We start from the raw sequence: 14,859 nt of genomic DNA, 5'->3' as shown, positions 1-14,859 counted from the left end.
CTTGTTAAAGACTTCCAGTGATCCTCAAACAGGTAAAGCACTTTTCCAATGTGACACGTGTGGAGAAGCTTTCAAGTTCAGGTCGCATTTCGACAAACACCTGAGAACCCACTCAGATGAGAAGTCACATTCTTGCAGCTTCTGTGAGAAAAGATTCAGTAAGATATCCTCATTGAAGGCTCATGAAAAAATCCACACAAGTGACAAGCTGTATTCTTGCAAAACATGTGGAAAAGATTTTGGACGTAGTACTCACTTGATTTTCCACATGAGAACACACACAGGTGAGAAGCCGCATTCTTGCAAAACATGTGGAAAAGATTTCGGACAAAGTGGTCACCTGATTTCCCACATGAGAACACACACAGGTGAGAAGCCGCATTCTTGCAAAACATGTGGGAAAGATTTTCGACGTAGTAGTAACTTGATGGTTCACATGAGAACACACACAGGTGAGAAGCCGCATTCTTGCAAAACATGTGGAAAAGATTTCGGACAAAGTAGTAACTTGATGGTTCACATGAGAACACACACAGGTGAGAAGCCGCATTCTTGCAAAACATGTGGAAAAGATTTTCGATGTCGTACTCACTTGAAGACCCACATGAGAACACACACAGGTGAGAAGCCGTATTGTTGCAAAACATGTGGAAAAGATTTTGGACGTAGTAGTGACTTGATGGTTCACATGAGAACACACACAGGTGAGAAGCCGTATTCTTGCAAAACATGTGGAAAAGATTTTGGACAAAGGAGTAACTTGATGGTTCACATGAGAACACACACAGGTGAGAAGCCGTATTCTTGCAAAACATGTGGAAAAGATTTTGGACAAAGAGGTGTCATGTTGGTTCACATGAGAACACACACAGGTGAGAAGCCGTATTCTTGCAAAACATGTGGACAAGAATTCAGATACAGAGGTGCCATGTTGGTTCACATGAGAAGAGCCCACACTGGGGAGGAGCCGTAACTCTGAAAGACCTGCGGGAAGACATACTGTGATTGCCATCAATTGGCAAGGCATAAAAGATTGCATACAGACAAGTAGCCGTGTATTTGCAAAATACATGGGAGACAATTCAGTTCTTGAGTTCAGAGTTCCTGCAAATGTTTGACCAATTCGATTTTTCTTTTGTTTTTAGAATGTATTGACTTCAGTAATCTGAGTAGATAGTGAACAGTGATGTTTAGGCCGAGAGCCTCTCTGTATTGGTGAGTCAGTCATTTTGTCATCAGTACAATAGACAACTTTTCTTTTTTGTCTACGTTTCATTTATTTTATATTTTTTATGTATCTTGTAATCGCATCAACTTGATGAAATTGTTTTGGATTTTAGAGGTGTCACACAAACACAAATTGTAGATGGTGTGCTACATGGTGCTGTGAAAGAATCAGCCTCAGCAATAGTAAGGAACAGTGAATGAACAGTGAGGATCAGGGCTCAAAGGGAAGTGACCAACAAAATGCTCTTTTTTTGATCTCATGTTTGTATTCTAACAAAGCGTTGGGAGGTGATGATGTAAGAATACCAGATTCACACTGAGGTCTAAAGCTTTACGTATATTCTGTTCATCAAGGCTGCACATGAAATATTGAACATAAAAAAATAAAAATCAATTTGAAGGTATTTGTACTTTGATTCTGCCTACTTTCATTTTATGTTACATATACTTTACAGGCGTATATTGTACTTTTTATTCCACTACTATTTGGCAACTACAGTTATTTGCTGATTAAGATTTTTATAAACCAAAAAGTATCGTGCATTAAATATGATCTCTTGTTAAATGTGTCATTGTGAACTTAGTAAAAAATGAAATAACTACCATAACTATCTGCATGAACAATATAACACTTATATATAAAAAACATTTGAATAACACTTCCACTCAATCAACAAACCAGTTAATGTTCCTGCAGCCCTTGTATCTATAGGCACATAGCTTTGACTTTTCTCTAATGGTGAGAATTACAGGCTTTCACGTGTTTATCACGTTTTCCCTTTTATACAACACAGGGCTGGTGGGTAGAATATAATAAATATGGTGTTTCAAACCCCCGTGCAGTAGGGGGCGGTGTGCTCCTGCTATCAGTTTGAAATCCACTATTCAAACGATTCAAACCGAGAGAAGAAGGAGAACTCTGCTCTAATCTCACTCAGCGGAAGTAAACAACACACGCCTTACCTGTATGCACGTGCAGGGATAGCCGACAGTGGTGTGTTCGCGCAGATGCATATTTAATTTGTTTTTACGCAACAATGTCTTCAGTTGAGTATTTGAGAGAGTTTATCAACCAGCGACTATCTGCTGCTGCTGAAGAAATATTCGGAGTTTTTAAAAATGCCATTGTTGAGTACGAGGACGAGATCAACCGTCAGAGCAGACTGTTGGATAACGTTTGGAAACCTGTAATAAAGTTACACAGGATAGGTTTGTACAACTTCATCATTTTAATACCACTAAACAGAGGAATGCCACTTCATCCAAATTGTTTAAATGTGTGCTGGTATTAATTAATCAATGCTGCATTCACGTGGATTCAGGCAGATGGTAGACAGCAAACCAGGTCTTTCTGTCATGATGGAATGAGATATATTTCTTACGACTATTTAGTGACTATTGTTTTATTTAATAATTCACAGACCGTAGTGTTACATAGCTAAAAAAATGCTTTCTCTTAATAATATATTGCAAACTTAAGCAACTATCTCCAGTGTGAGGGAGCTACGTAACATTCGGTTGCAAATCTATTTATTCCAATACAGATCCCGGTATTCTCTTCCGGGTTCACCTAATTTTACCGTCCTGTCCTCGTCCACTGTCATGATATCCGGTGTGCTGTATGTGTGGTTTCATGTGAATGAACTGTTTGCATTTTCTTCTTTACCATCGCAGTCTTATCCTATTCATGTTGCTCTCTGTCCCTCCAGAGCTCCCACAGCAACATGTCTGTAAGGAGGAGGAGGTTCTCTCTGACCAGCAGCTCTGTATTCAGGAGAGGAACTCCAGTCTGGACCAAGAGGACCCAGATCCTCCACGGATCAAAGAGGAACAGGAGGAACCCTGCACCAGTCAGGAGGGAGAGCAGCTTGAACTGAAGCAGGAGACTGAGACCTTCATGTTGACTCCTATTCATGAGGAAAGTATCCCCACTGAACCAGAACCAACAAGAGACCACCAGCTGCTCTCCAACAACTCTCATGTAGCTGAGAGCCAAGATCAGAAAGGAAGCGAGCATGAAGACTCAGAATCAACTAGCGATTCAGAGCCAGAACCAAAGAAAAGACAACAGAAAAGCAGAAGTCACTGTAACGATATTAACAACTTGTTAAAGACTTACAGTGATCCTCAAACAGGTAAAGCACTTTTCCAATGTGACACGTGTGGAGAAGCTTTCAAGTTCAGGTCGCATTTCGACAAACACCTGAGAACCCACTCAGATGAGAAGTCACATTCTTGCAGCTTCTGTGAGAAAAGATTCAGTAAGATATCCTCATTGAAGGCTCATGAAAAAATCCACACAAGTGACAAGCTGCATTCTTGCAAAACATGTGGAAAAGATTTTGGACGTAGTAGTTACTTGAAGGCCCACATGAGAACACACACAGGTGAGAAGCCGTTTTCTTGCAAAACATGTGGAAAAGATTTTCGACGTAGTACTCACTTGATTTTCCACATGAGAACACACACAGGTGAGAAGCCGCATTCTTGCAAAACATGTGGAAAAGATTTCGGACAAAGTGGTCACCTGATTTCCCACATGAGAACACACACAGGTGAGAAGCCGTTTTCTTGCAAAACATGTGGAAAAGATTTTGGACGTAGTAGTGACTTGATGGTTCACATGAGAACACACACAGGTGAGAAGCCATATTCTTGCAAAACATGTGGAAAAGATTTTGGACGTAGTAGTTACTTGAAGGCCCACATGAGAACACACACAGGTGAGAAGCCGTTTTCTTGCAAAACATGTGGAAAAGATTTTGGACGTAGTAGTGACTTGATGGTTCACATGAGAACACACACGGGTGAGAAGCCGCATTCTTGCAAAACATGTGGAAAAGATTTCGGACAAAGTGGTCACCTGATTTCCCACATGAGAACACACACAGGTGAGAAGCCGCATTCTTGCAAAACATGTGGAAAAGATTTTCGACGTAGTAGTAACTTGATGGTTCACATGAGAACACACACAGGTGAGAAGCCGCATTCTTGCAAAACATGTGGAAAAGATTTTGGACAAAGAGGTGACATGTTGGTTCACATGAGAACACACACAGGTGAGAAGCCGTATTCTTGCAAAACATGTGGAAAAGATTTTGGACAAAGAGGTGTCATGTTGGTTCACATGAGAACACACACAGGTGAGAAGCCGTATTCTTGCAAAACATGTGGACAAGAATTCAGATACAGATGTGTCATGTTGGTTCACATGAGAAGAGCCCACACTGGGGAGGAGCCGTAACTCTGAAAGACCTGCGGGAAGACATACTGTGATTGCCATCAATTGGCAAGGCATAAAAGATTGCATACAGACAAGTAGCCGTGTATTTGCAAAATACATGGGAGACAATTCAGTTCTTGAGTTCAGAGTTCCTGCAAATGTTTGACCAATTCGATTTTTCTTTTGTTTTTAGAATGTATTGACTTCAGTAATCTGAGTAGATAGTGAACAGTGATGTTTAGGCCGAGAGCCTCTCTGTATTGGTGAGTCAGTCATTTTGTCATCAGTACAATAGACAACTTTTCTTTTTTGTCTACGTTTCATTCATTTTATATTTTTTATGTGTCTTGTAATAGCATCAACTTGATGAAATTGTTTTGGATTTTAGAGGTGGCACACAAACACAAATTGTAGATGGTGTGCTACATGGTGCTGTGAAAGAATCAGCCTCAGCAATAGTAAGGAACAGTGAATGAACAGTGAGGATCAGGGCTCAAAGGGAAGTGACCAACAAAATGCTCTTTTTTTGATCTCATGTTTGTATTCTAACAAAGCGTTGGGAGGTGATGATGTAAGAATACCAGATTCACACTGAGGTCTAAAGCTTTACGTATATTCTGTTCATCAAGGCTGCACATGAAATATTGAACATAAAAATCATTTTGAAGGTATTTGTACTTTGATTCTGCCTACTTTCATTTTATGTTACATATACTTTACAGGTGTATATTGTACTTTTTATTCCACGACTATTTGGCAGCTACAGTTATTTGCTGATTAAGATTTTTATAAACCAAAATGTATAGTGCATTAAATATGATCTCTTGTTAAATGTGTCAGTGTGAACTTAGTACAAATGAAATAACTACCATAACTATCTGCATGAACAATATAACACTTATATATAAAAAACATTTGAATAACACTTCCACTCAATCAACAAACCAGTTAATGTTCCTGCAGCCCTTGTATCTATAGGCACATAGCTTTGACTTTTCTCTAATGGTGAGAATTACAGGCTTTCACGTGTTTATCACGTTTTCCCTTTTATACAACACAGCGCTGGTGGGTAGAATATAATAAATATGGTGTTTCAAACCCCCGTGCAGTAGGGGGCGGTGTGCTCCGGCTATCAGTTTGAAATCCACTATTCAAACCGAGAGAAGAAGGAGAACTCTGCTCTAATCTCACTCAGCGGAAGTAAACAACACACGCCTTACCTGTATGCGCGTGCAGGGGTAGCCGACAGTGGTGTGTTCGCGCAGATGCATATTTAATTTGTTTTTACGCAACAATGTCTTCAGTTGAGTATTTGAGAGAGTTTATCAACCAGCGACTATCTGCTGCTGCTGAAGAAATATTCGGAGTTTTTAAAAATGCCATTGTTGAGTACGAGGACGAGATCAACCGTCAGCGCAGACTGTTGGATAACGTTTGGAAACCTGTAATAAAGTTACACAGGATAGGTTTGTACAACTTCATCATTTTAACACCACTAAACAGAGGAATGCCACTTCATCCAAATTGTTTAAATGTGTGCTGGTATTAATTAATCAATGCTGCATTCACGTGGATTCAGGCAGATGGTAGACAGCAAACCAGGTCTTGTTAGATGAGAACAGGTTGGTAACATCAGGTGAGGCAGACAGAAAATACCGGAAACGGTACACTCGTCGTCCAAAGTTTTAGAAAAAAGTTTCCCCTTTTTGTCATTATGTAATAATATATATTTGGTCCAACTATTTAGTGACTACTGTTTAATTTAATTATTCACAGACTGTAACGTTACACAGTTAGAAAATGGTGCTTTCTCTTCATAATCTATTGCAAACTTAAGCAACTATCTCCAGTGTGAGGGAGCTACGTAACATTCGGTTGCAAATCTATTTATTCCAATACAGATCCCGGTATTCTCTTCCGGGTTCACCTAATTTTACCGTCCTTTCCTCGTCCACTGTCATGATATCTGGTGTGCTGTATGTGTGGTTTCATGTGAATGAACTGTTTGCATTTTCTTCTTTACCATCACAGTCTTATCCTATTCATGTTGCTCTCTGTCCCTCCAGAGCTCCCACAGCAACATGTCTGTAAGGAGGAGGAGGTTCTCTCTGACCAGCAGCTCTGTATTCAGGAGAGGAACTCCAGTCTGGACCAAGAGGACCCAGATCCTCCACAGATCAAAGAGGAACAGGAGGAACCCTGCACCAGTCAGGAGGGAGAGCAGCTTGAACTGAAGAAGGAGACTGAGACCTTCATGTTGACTCCTATTCATGAGGAAAGTAACCCCACTGAACCAGAACCAACAAGAGACCACCAGCTGCTCTCCAACAACTCTCATGTAGCTGAGAGCCAAGATCAGAAAGGAAGCGAGCATGAAGACTCAGAATCAACTAGCGATTCAGAGCCAGAACCAAAGAAAAGACAACAGAAAAGCAGAAGTCACTGTAACGATATTAACAACTTGTTAAAGACTTCCAGTGATCCTCAAACAGGTAAAGCACTTTTCCAATGTGACACGTGTGGAGAAGCTTTCAAGTTCAGGTCGCATTTCGACAAACACCTGAGAACCCACTCAGATGAGAAGTCACATTCTTGCAGCTTCTGTGAGAAAAGATTTGGTAAGATATCCTCATTGAAGGCTCATGAAAAAATCCACACAAGTGACAAGCTGCATTCTTGCAAAACATGTGGAAAAGATTTTGGACGTAGTAGTAACTTGATGGTCCACATGAGAACACACACAGGTGAGAAGCCGTTTTCTTGCAAAACATGTGGAAAAGATTTTCGACGTCATAGTCACTTGATTTCCCACATGCGAACACACACAGGTGAGAAGCCGCATTCTTGCAAAACATGTGGAAAAGATTTTCGACGTAGTACTCACTTGATTTTCCACATGAGAACACACACAGGTGAGAAGCCGCATTCTTGCAAAACATGTGGAAAAGATTTCGGACAAAGTGGTCACCTGATTTCCCACATGAGAACACACACAGGTGAGAAGCCGCATTCTTGCAAAACATGTGGAAAAGATTTTCGACGTAGTAGTAACTTGATGGTTCACATGAGAACACACACAGGTGAGAAGCCGCATTCTTGCAAAACATGTGGAAAAGATTTCGGACAAAGTAGTATCTTGATGGTTCACATGAGAACACACACAGGTGAGAAGCCGCATTCTTGCAAAACATGTGGAAAAGATTTCGGACAAAGTGGACACCTGATTTCCCACATGAGAACACACACAGGTGAGAAGCCGTTTTCTTGCAAAACATGTGGAAAAGATTTTGGATGTAGGAGTTACTTGAAGTCCCACATGAGAACACACACAGGTGAGAAGCCGTATTCTTGCAAAACATGTGGAAAAGAGTTCAGATACAGAGGTGCCATGTTGGTCCACATGAAAACACACAGGTGAGAAGCCGTATTGTTGCAAAACATGTGGAAAAGATTTTGGACGTAGTAGTGACTTGATGGTTCACATGAGAACACACACAGGTGAGAAGCCGTATTCTTGCAAAACATGTGGAAAAGATTTTGGACAAAGAGGTGACATGTTGGTTCACATGAGAACACACACAGGTGAGAAGCCGTATTCTTGCAAAACATGTGGAAAAGATTTTGGACAAAGAGGTGTCATGTTGGTTCACATGAGAACACACACAGGTGAGAAGCCGTATTCTTGCAAAACATGTGGACAAGAATTCAGATACAGATGTGTCATGTTGGTTCACATGAGAAGAGCCCACACTGGGGAGGAGCCGTAACTCTGAAAGACCTGCGGGAAGACATACTGTGATTGCCATCAATTGGCAAGGCATAAAAGATTGCATACAGACAAGTAGCCGTGTATTTGCAAAATACATGGGAGACAATTCAGTTCTTGAGTTCAGAGTTCCTGCAAATGTTTGACCAATTCGATTTTTCTTTTGTTTTTAGAATGTATTGACTTCAGTAATCTGAGTAGATAGTGAACAGTGATGTTTAGGCCGAGAGCCTCTCTGTATTGGTGAGTCAGTCATTTTGTCATCAGTACAATAGACAACTTTTCTTTTTTGTCTACGTTTCATTCATTTAATATTTTTTATGTATCTTGTAATCGCATCAACTTGATGAAATTGATTTGGATTTTAGAGGTGGCACACAAACACAAATTGTAGATGGTGTGCTACATGGTGCTGTGAAAGAATCAGCCTCAGCAATAGTAAGGAACAGTGAATGAACAGTGAGGATCAGGGCTCAAAGGGAAGTGACCAACAAAATGCTCTTTTTTTTGATCTCATGTTTGTATTCTAACAAAGCGTTGGGAGGTGATGATGTAAGAATACCAGATTCACACTGAGGTCTAAAGCTTTACGTATATTCTGTTCATCAAGGCTGCACATGAAATATTGAACATAAAAAAATAAAAATCAATTTGAAGGTATTTGTACTTTGATTCTGCCTACTTTCATTTTATGTTACATATACTTTACAGGCGTATATTGTACTTTTTATTCCACTACTATTTGGCAACTACAGTTATTTGCTGATTAAGATTTTTATAAACCAAAATGTATAGTGCATTAAATATGATCTCTTGTTAAATGTGTCATTGTGAACTTAGTACAAATGAAATAACTACCATAACTATCTGCATGAACAATATAACACTTATATATAAAAAACATTTGAATAACACTTCCACTCAATCAACAAACCAGTTAATGTTCCTGCAGCCCTTGTATCTATAGGCACATAGCTTTGACTTTTCTCTAATGGTGAGAATTACAGGCTTTCACGTGTTTATCACGTTTTCCCTTTTATACAACACAGGGCTGGTGGGTAGAATATAATAAATATGGTGTTTCAAACCCCCGTGCAGTAGGGGGCGGTGTGCTCCGGCTATCAGTTTGAAATCCACTATTCAAACCGAGAGAAGAAGGAGAACTCTGCTCTAATCTCACTCAGCGGAAGTAAACAACACACGCCTTACCTGTATGCGCGTGCAGGGATAGCCGACAGTGGTGTGTTCGCGCAGATGCATATTTAATTTGTTTTTACGCAACAATGTCTTCAGTTGAGTATTTGAGAGAGTTTATCAACCAGCGACTATCTGCTGCTGCTGAAGAAATATTCGGAGTTTTTAAAAATGCCATTGTTGAGTACGAGGACGAGATCAACCGTCAGAGCAGACTGTTGGATAACGTTTGGAAACCTGTAATAAAGTTACACAGGATAGGTTTGTACAACTTCATCATTTTAATACCACTAAACAGAGGAATGCCACTTCATCCAAATTGTTTAAATGTGTGCTGGTATTAATTAATCAATGCTGCATTCACGTGGATTCAGGCAGATGGTAGACAGCAAACCAGGTCTTGTTAGATGAGAACAGGTTGGTAACATCAGGTGAGGCAGACAGAAAATACCGGAAACGGTACACTCGTCGTCCAAAGTTTTAGAAAAAAGTTTCCCCTTTTTGTCATTATGTAATAATATATATTTGGTCCAACTATTTAGTGACTACTGTTTTATTTAATTATTCACAGACTGTAACGTTACACAGTTAGAAAATGGTGCTTTCTCTTCATAATCTATTGCAAACTTAAGCAACTATCTCCAGTGTGAGGGAGCTACGTAACATTCGGTTGCAAATCTATTTATTCCAATACAGATCCCGGTATTCTCTTCCGGGTTCACCTAATTTTACCGTCCTGTCCTCGTCCACTGTCATGATATCTGGTGTGCTGTATGTGTGGTTTCATGTGAATGAACTGTTTGCATTTTCTTCTTTACCATCACAGTCTTATCCTATTCATGTTGCTCTCTGTCCCTCCAGAGCTCCCACAGCAACATGTCTGTAAGGAGGAGGAGGTTCTCTCTGACCAGCAGCTCTGTATTCAGGAGAGGAACTCCAGTCTGGACCAAGAGGACCCAGATCCTCCACAGATCAAAGAGGAACAGGAGGAACCCTGCACCAGTCAGGAGGGAGAGCAGCTTGAACTGAAGCAGGAGACTGAGACCTTCATGTTGACTCCTATTCATGAGGAAAGTAACCCCACTGAACCAGAACCAACAAGAGACCACCAGCTGCTCTCCAACAACTCTCATGTAGCTGAGAGCCAAGATCAGAAAGGAAGCGAGCATGAAGACTCAGAATCAACTAGCGATTCAGAGCCAGAACCAAAGAAAAGACAACAGAAAAGCAGAAGTCACTGTAACGATATTAACAACTTGTTAAAGACTTCCAGTGATCCTCAAACAGGTAAAGCACTTTTCCAATGTGACACGTGTGGAGAAGCTTTCAAGTTCAGGTCGCATTTCGACAAACACCTGAGAACCCACTCAGATGAGAAGTCACATTCTTGCAGCTTCTGTGAGAAAAGATTCAGTAAGATATCCTCATTGAAGGCTCATGAAAAAATCCACACAAGTGACAAGCTGCATTCTTGCAAAACATGTGGAAAAGATTTTGGATGTAGTAGTAACTTGATGGTCCACATGAGAACACACACAGGTGAGAAGCCGTATTCTTGCAAAACATGTGGAAAAGATTTTGGACGTAGTAGTAACTTGATTGTCCACATGAGAACACACACAGGTGAGAAGCCGTATTCTTGCAAAACATGTGGAAAAGATTTTGGACGTAGTAGTGACTTGAAGACCCACATGAGAACACACACAGGTGAGAAGCCGTTTTCTTGCAAAACATGTGGAAAAGATTTTGGACGTAGTAGTGACTTGAAGTCCCACATGAGAACACACACAGGTGAGAAGCCGTTTTCTTGCAACACATGTGGAAAAGATTTTGGACGTAGTAGTGACTTGAAGACCCACATGAGAACACACACAGGTGAGAAGCCGTATTCTTGCAAAACATGTGGAAAAGAGTTCAGATACAGAGGTGCCATGTTGGTCCACATGAAAACACACACAGGTGAGAAGCCGTATTGTTGCAAAACATGTGGAAAAGATTTTGGACGTAGTAGTGACTTGATGGTTCACATGAGAACACACACAGGTGAGAAGCCGTTTTCTTGCAAAACATGTGGAAAAGATTTTGGACAAAGGAGTAACTTGATGGTTCACATGAGAACACACACAGGTGAGAAGCCGTATTCTTGCAAAACATGTGGAAAAGATTTTGGACAAAGAGGTGACATGTTGGTTCACATGAGAACACACACAGGTGAGAAGCCGTATTCTTGCAAAACATGTGGAAAAGATTTTGGACAAAGAGGTGTCATGTTGGTTCACATGAGAACACACACAGGTGAGAAGCCGTATTCTTGCAAAACATGTGGACAAGAATTCAGATACAGAGGTGCCATGTTGGTTCACATGAGAAGAGCCCACACTGGGGAGGAGCCGTAACTCTGAAAGACCTGCGGGAAGACATACTGTGATTGCCATCAATTGGCAAGGCATAAAAGATTGCATACAGACAAGTAGCCGTGTATTTGCAAAATACATGGGAGATAATTCAGTTCTTGAGTTCATAGTTCCTGCAAATGTTTGACCAATTAGATTTTTCTTTTGTTTTTAGAATGTATTGACTTCAGTAATCTGAGTAGATAGTGAACAGTGATGTTTAGGCCGAGAGCCTCTCTGTATTGGTGAGTCAGTCATTTTGTCATCAGTACAATAGACAACTTTTCTTTTTTGTCTACGTTTCATTTATTTTTCTGTATCTTGTAATCGTATCAACTTGATGAAATTGTTTTGGATTTTAGAGGTGTCACACAAACACAAATTGTAGATGGTGTGCTACATGGTGCTGTGAAAGAATCAGCCTCAGCAATAGTAAGGAACAGTGAATGAACAGTGAGGATCAGGGCTCAAAGGGAAGTGACCAACAAAATGCTCTTTTTTTTGATCTCATGTTTGTATTCTAACAAAGCGTTGGGAGGTGATGATGTAAGAATACCAGATTCACACTGAGGTCTAAAGCTTTACGTATATTCTGTTCATCAAGGCTGCACATGAAATATTGAACATAAAAAAATAAAAATCAATTTGAAGGTATTTGTACTTTGATTCTGCCTACTTTCATTTTATGTTACATATACTTTACAGGCGTATATTGTACTTTTTATTCCACTACTATTTGGCAACTACAGTTATTTGCTGATTAAGATTTTTATAAACCAAAATGTATAGTGCATTAAATATGATCTCTTGTTAAATGTGTCAGTGTGAACTTAGTAAAAAATGAAATAACTACCATAACTATCTGAATGAACAATATAACACTTATATATAAAAAAACATTTGAATAACACTTCCACTCAATCAACAAATCAGTTAATGTTCCTGCAGCCCTTGTATCTATAGGCACATAGCTTTGACTTTTCTCTAATGGTGAGAATTACAGGCTTTCACGTGTTTATCACGTTTTCCCTTTTATACAACACAGGGCTGGTGGGTAGAATATAATAAATATGGTGTTTCAAACCCCCGTGCAGTAGGGGGCGGTGTGCTCCTGCTATCAGTTTGAAATCCACTATTCAAACCGAGAGAAGAAGGAGAACTCTGCTCTAATCTCACTCAGCGGAAGTAAACAACACACGCATTACCTGTATGCGCGTGCAGGGATAGCCGACAGTGGTGTGTTCGCGCAGATGCATATTTAATTTGTTTTTACGCAACAATGTCTTCAGTTGAGTATTTGAGAGAGTTTATCAACCAGCGACTATCTGCTGCTGCTGAAGAAATATTCGGAGTTTTTAAAAATGCCATTGTTGAGTACGAGGACGAGATCAACCGTCAGAGCAGACTGTTGGATAACGTTTGGAAACCTGTAATAAAGTTACACAGGATAGGTTTGTACAACTTCATCATTTTAATACCACTAAACAGAGGAATGCCACTTCATCCAAATTGTTTAAATGTGTGCTGGTATTAATTAATCAATGCTGCATTCACGTGGATTCAGGCAGATGGTAGACAGCAAACCAGGTCTTTCTGTCATGATGGAATGAGATATATTTCTTACGACTATTTAGTGACTATTGTTTTATTTAATAATTCACAGACCGTAGTGTTACATAGCTAAAAAAATGCTTTCTCTTAATAATATATTGCAAACTTAAGCAACTATCTCCAGTGTGAGGGAGCTACGTAACATTCGGTTGCAAATCTATTTATTCCAATACAGATCCCGGTATTCTCTTCCGGGTTCACCTAATTTTACCGTCCTGTCCTCGTCCACTGTCATGATATCTGGTGTGCTGTATGTGTGGTTTCATGTGAATGAACTGTTTGCATTTTCTTCTTTACCATCACAGTCTTATCCTATTCATGTTGCTCTCTGTCCCTCCAGAGCTCCCACAGCAACATGTCTGTAAGGAGGAGGAGGTTCTCTCTGACCAGCAGCTCTGTATTCAGGAGAGGAACTCCAGTCTGGACCAAGAGGACCCAGATCCTCCACAGATCAAAGAGGAACAGGAGGAACCCTGCACCAGTCAGGAGGGAGAGCAGCTTGAGCTGAAGCAGGAGACTGAGACCTTCATGTTGACTCCTATTCATGAGGAAAGTAACCCCACTGAACCAGAACCAACAAGAGACCACCAGCTGCTCTCCAACAACTCTCATGTAGCTGAGAGCCAAGATCAGAAAGGAAGCGAGCATGAAGACTCAGAATCAACTCGCGATTCAGAGCCAGAACCAAAGAAAAGACAACAGAAAAGCAGAAGTCATGTAATGATATTGACAACTTGTTAAAGACTTACAGTGATCCTCAAACAGGTAAAGCACTTTTCCAATGTGACACGTGTGGAGAAGCTTTCAAGTTCAGGTCGCATTTCGACAAACACCTGAGAACCCACTCAGATGAGAAGTCACATTCTTGCAGCTTCTGTGAGAAAAGATTCGGTAAGATATCCTCATTGAAGGCTCATGAAAAAATCCACACAAGTGACAAGCTGCATTCTTGCAAAACATGTGGAAAAGATTTTGGATGTAGTAGTAACTTGATGGTCCACATGAGAACACACACAGGTGAGAAGCCGTATTCTTGCAAAACATGTGGAAAAGATTTTGGACGTAGTAGTAACTTGATTGTCCACATGAGAACACACACAGGTGAGAAGCCATATTCTTGCAAAACATGTGGAAAAGATTTTGGACGTAGTAGTTACTTGAAGGCCCACATGAGAACACACACAGGTGAGAAGCCGTTTTCTTGCAAAACATGTGGAAAAGATTTTGGATGTAGGAGTTACTTGAAGTCCCACATGAGAACACACACAGGTGAGAAGCCGTTTTCTTGCAAAACATGTGGAAAAGATTTTCGACGTAGTACTCACTTGATTTTCCACATGAGAACACACACAGGTGAGAAGCCGCATTCTTGCAAAACATGTGGAAAAGATTTTCGACGTAGTAGTAACTTGATGGTTCACATGAGAACACACACAGGTGAGAAG

General features: G+C 40.3%; 4 protein-coding genes across 4 annotated transcripts in view; 3 read left to right on the top strand and 1 right to left on the bottom strand.

Annotated features, from left to right (window-relative positions):
• The window catches only part of naaladl1 (N-acetylated alpha-linked acidic dipeptidase like 1), a gene marked incomplete at both ends in the record, with an annotated part of 72,148 nt that overhangs the window by 28,012 nt on the left and 29,277 nt on the right, over positions 1–14,859 (bottom strand). The gene's annotated exons all lie outside the window — the stretch shown is intronic.
• On the top strand, positions 5,745–8,421 carry LOC306778950 (uncharacterized protein; the record flags this gene model as incomplete). Its single annotated transcript, XM_079270691.1, has 3 exons — positions 5,745–5,916; positions 6,517–6,942; positions 8,390–8,421. The coding sequence occupies 3 exons, from the start codon at positions 5,745–5,747 to the stop codon at positions 8,419–8,421; spliced, it is 630 nt and encodes a 209-aa protein (XP_079126817.1).
• LOC306778949 (uncharacterized protein) lies at positions 9,448–12,010 on the top strand (the record flags this gene model as incomplete). Its single annotated transcript, XM_079270690.1, has 3 exons — positions 9,448–9,671; positions 10,272–10,913; positions 11,979–12,010. The coding sequence occupies exons 1-3, from the start codon at positions 9,500–9,502 to the stop codon at positions 12,008–12,010; spliced, it is 846 nt and encodes a 281-aa protein (XP_079126816.1). The 5' UTR covers positions 9,448–9,499.
• Positions 13,036–14,155, top strand: LOC306778948 (uncharacterized protein; the record flags this gene model as incomplete). Its single annotated transcript, XM_079270689.1, has 2 exons — positions 13,036–13,254; positions 13,755–14,155. The coding sequence occupies exons 1-2, from the start codon at positions 13,083–13,085 to the stop codon at positions 14,153–14,155; spliced, it is 573 nt and encodes a 190-aa protein (XP_079126815.1). The 5' UTR covers positions 13,036–13,082.

The sequence above is a fragment of the Melanostigma gelatinosum genome, assembly GCF_949748355.1.
Source record: "Melanostigma gelatinosum genome assembly, chromosome: 6".
NCBI lineage: Eukaryota > Metazoa > Chordata > Actinopteri > Perciformes > Zoarcidae > Melanostigma > Melanostigma gelatinosum.
This window is presented reverse-complemented; position numbering and strand designations above follow the sequence as displayed.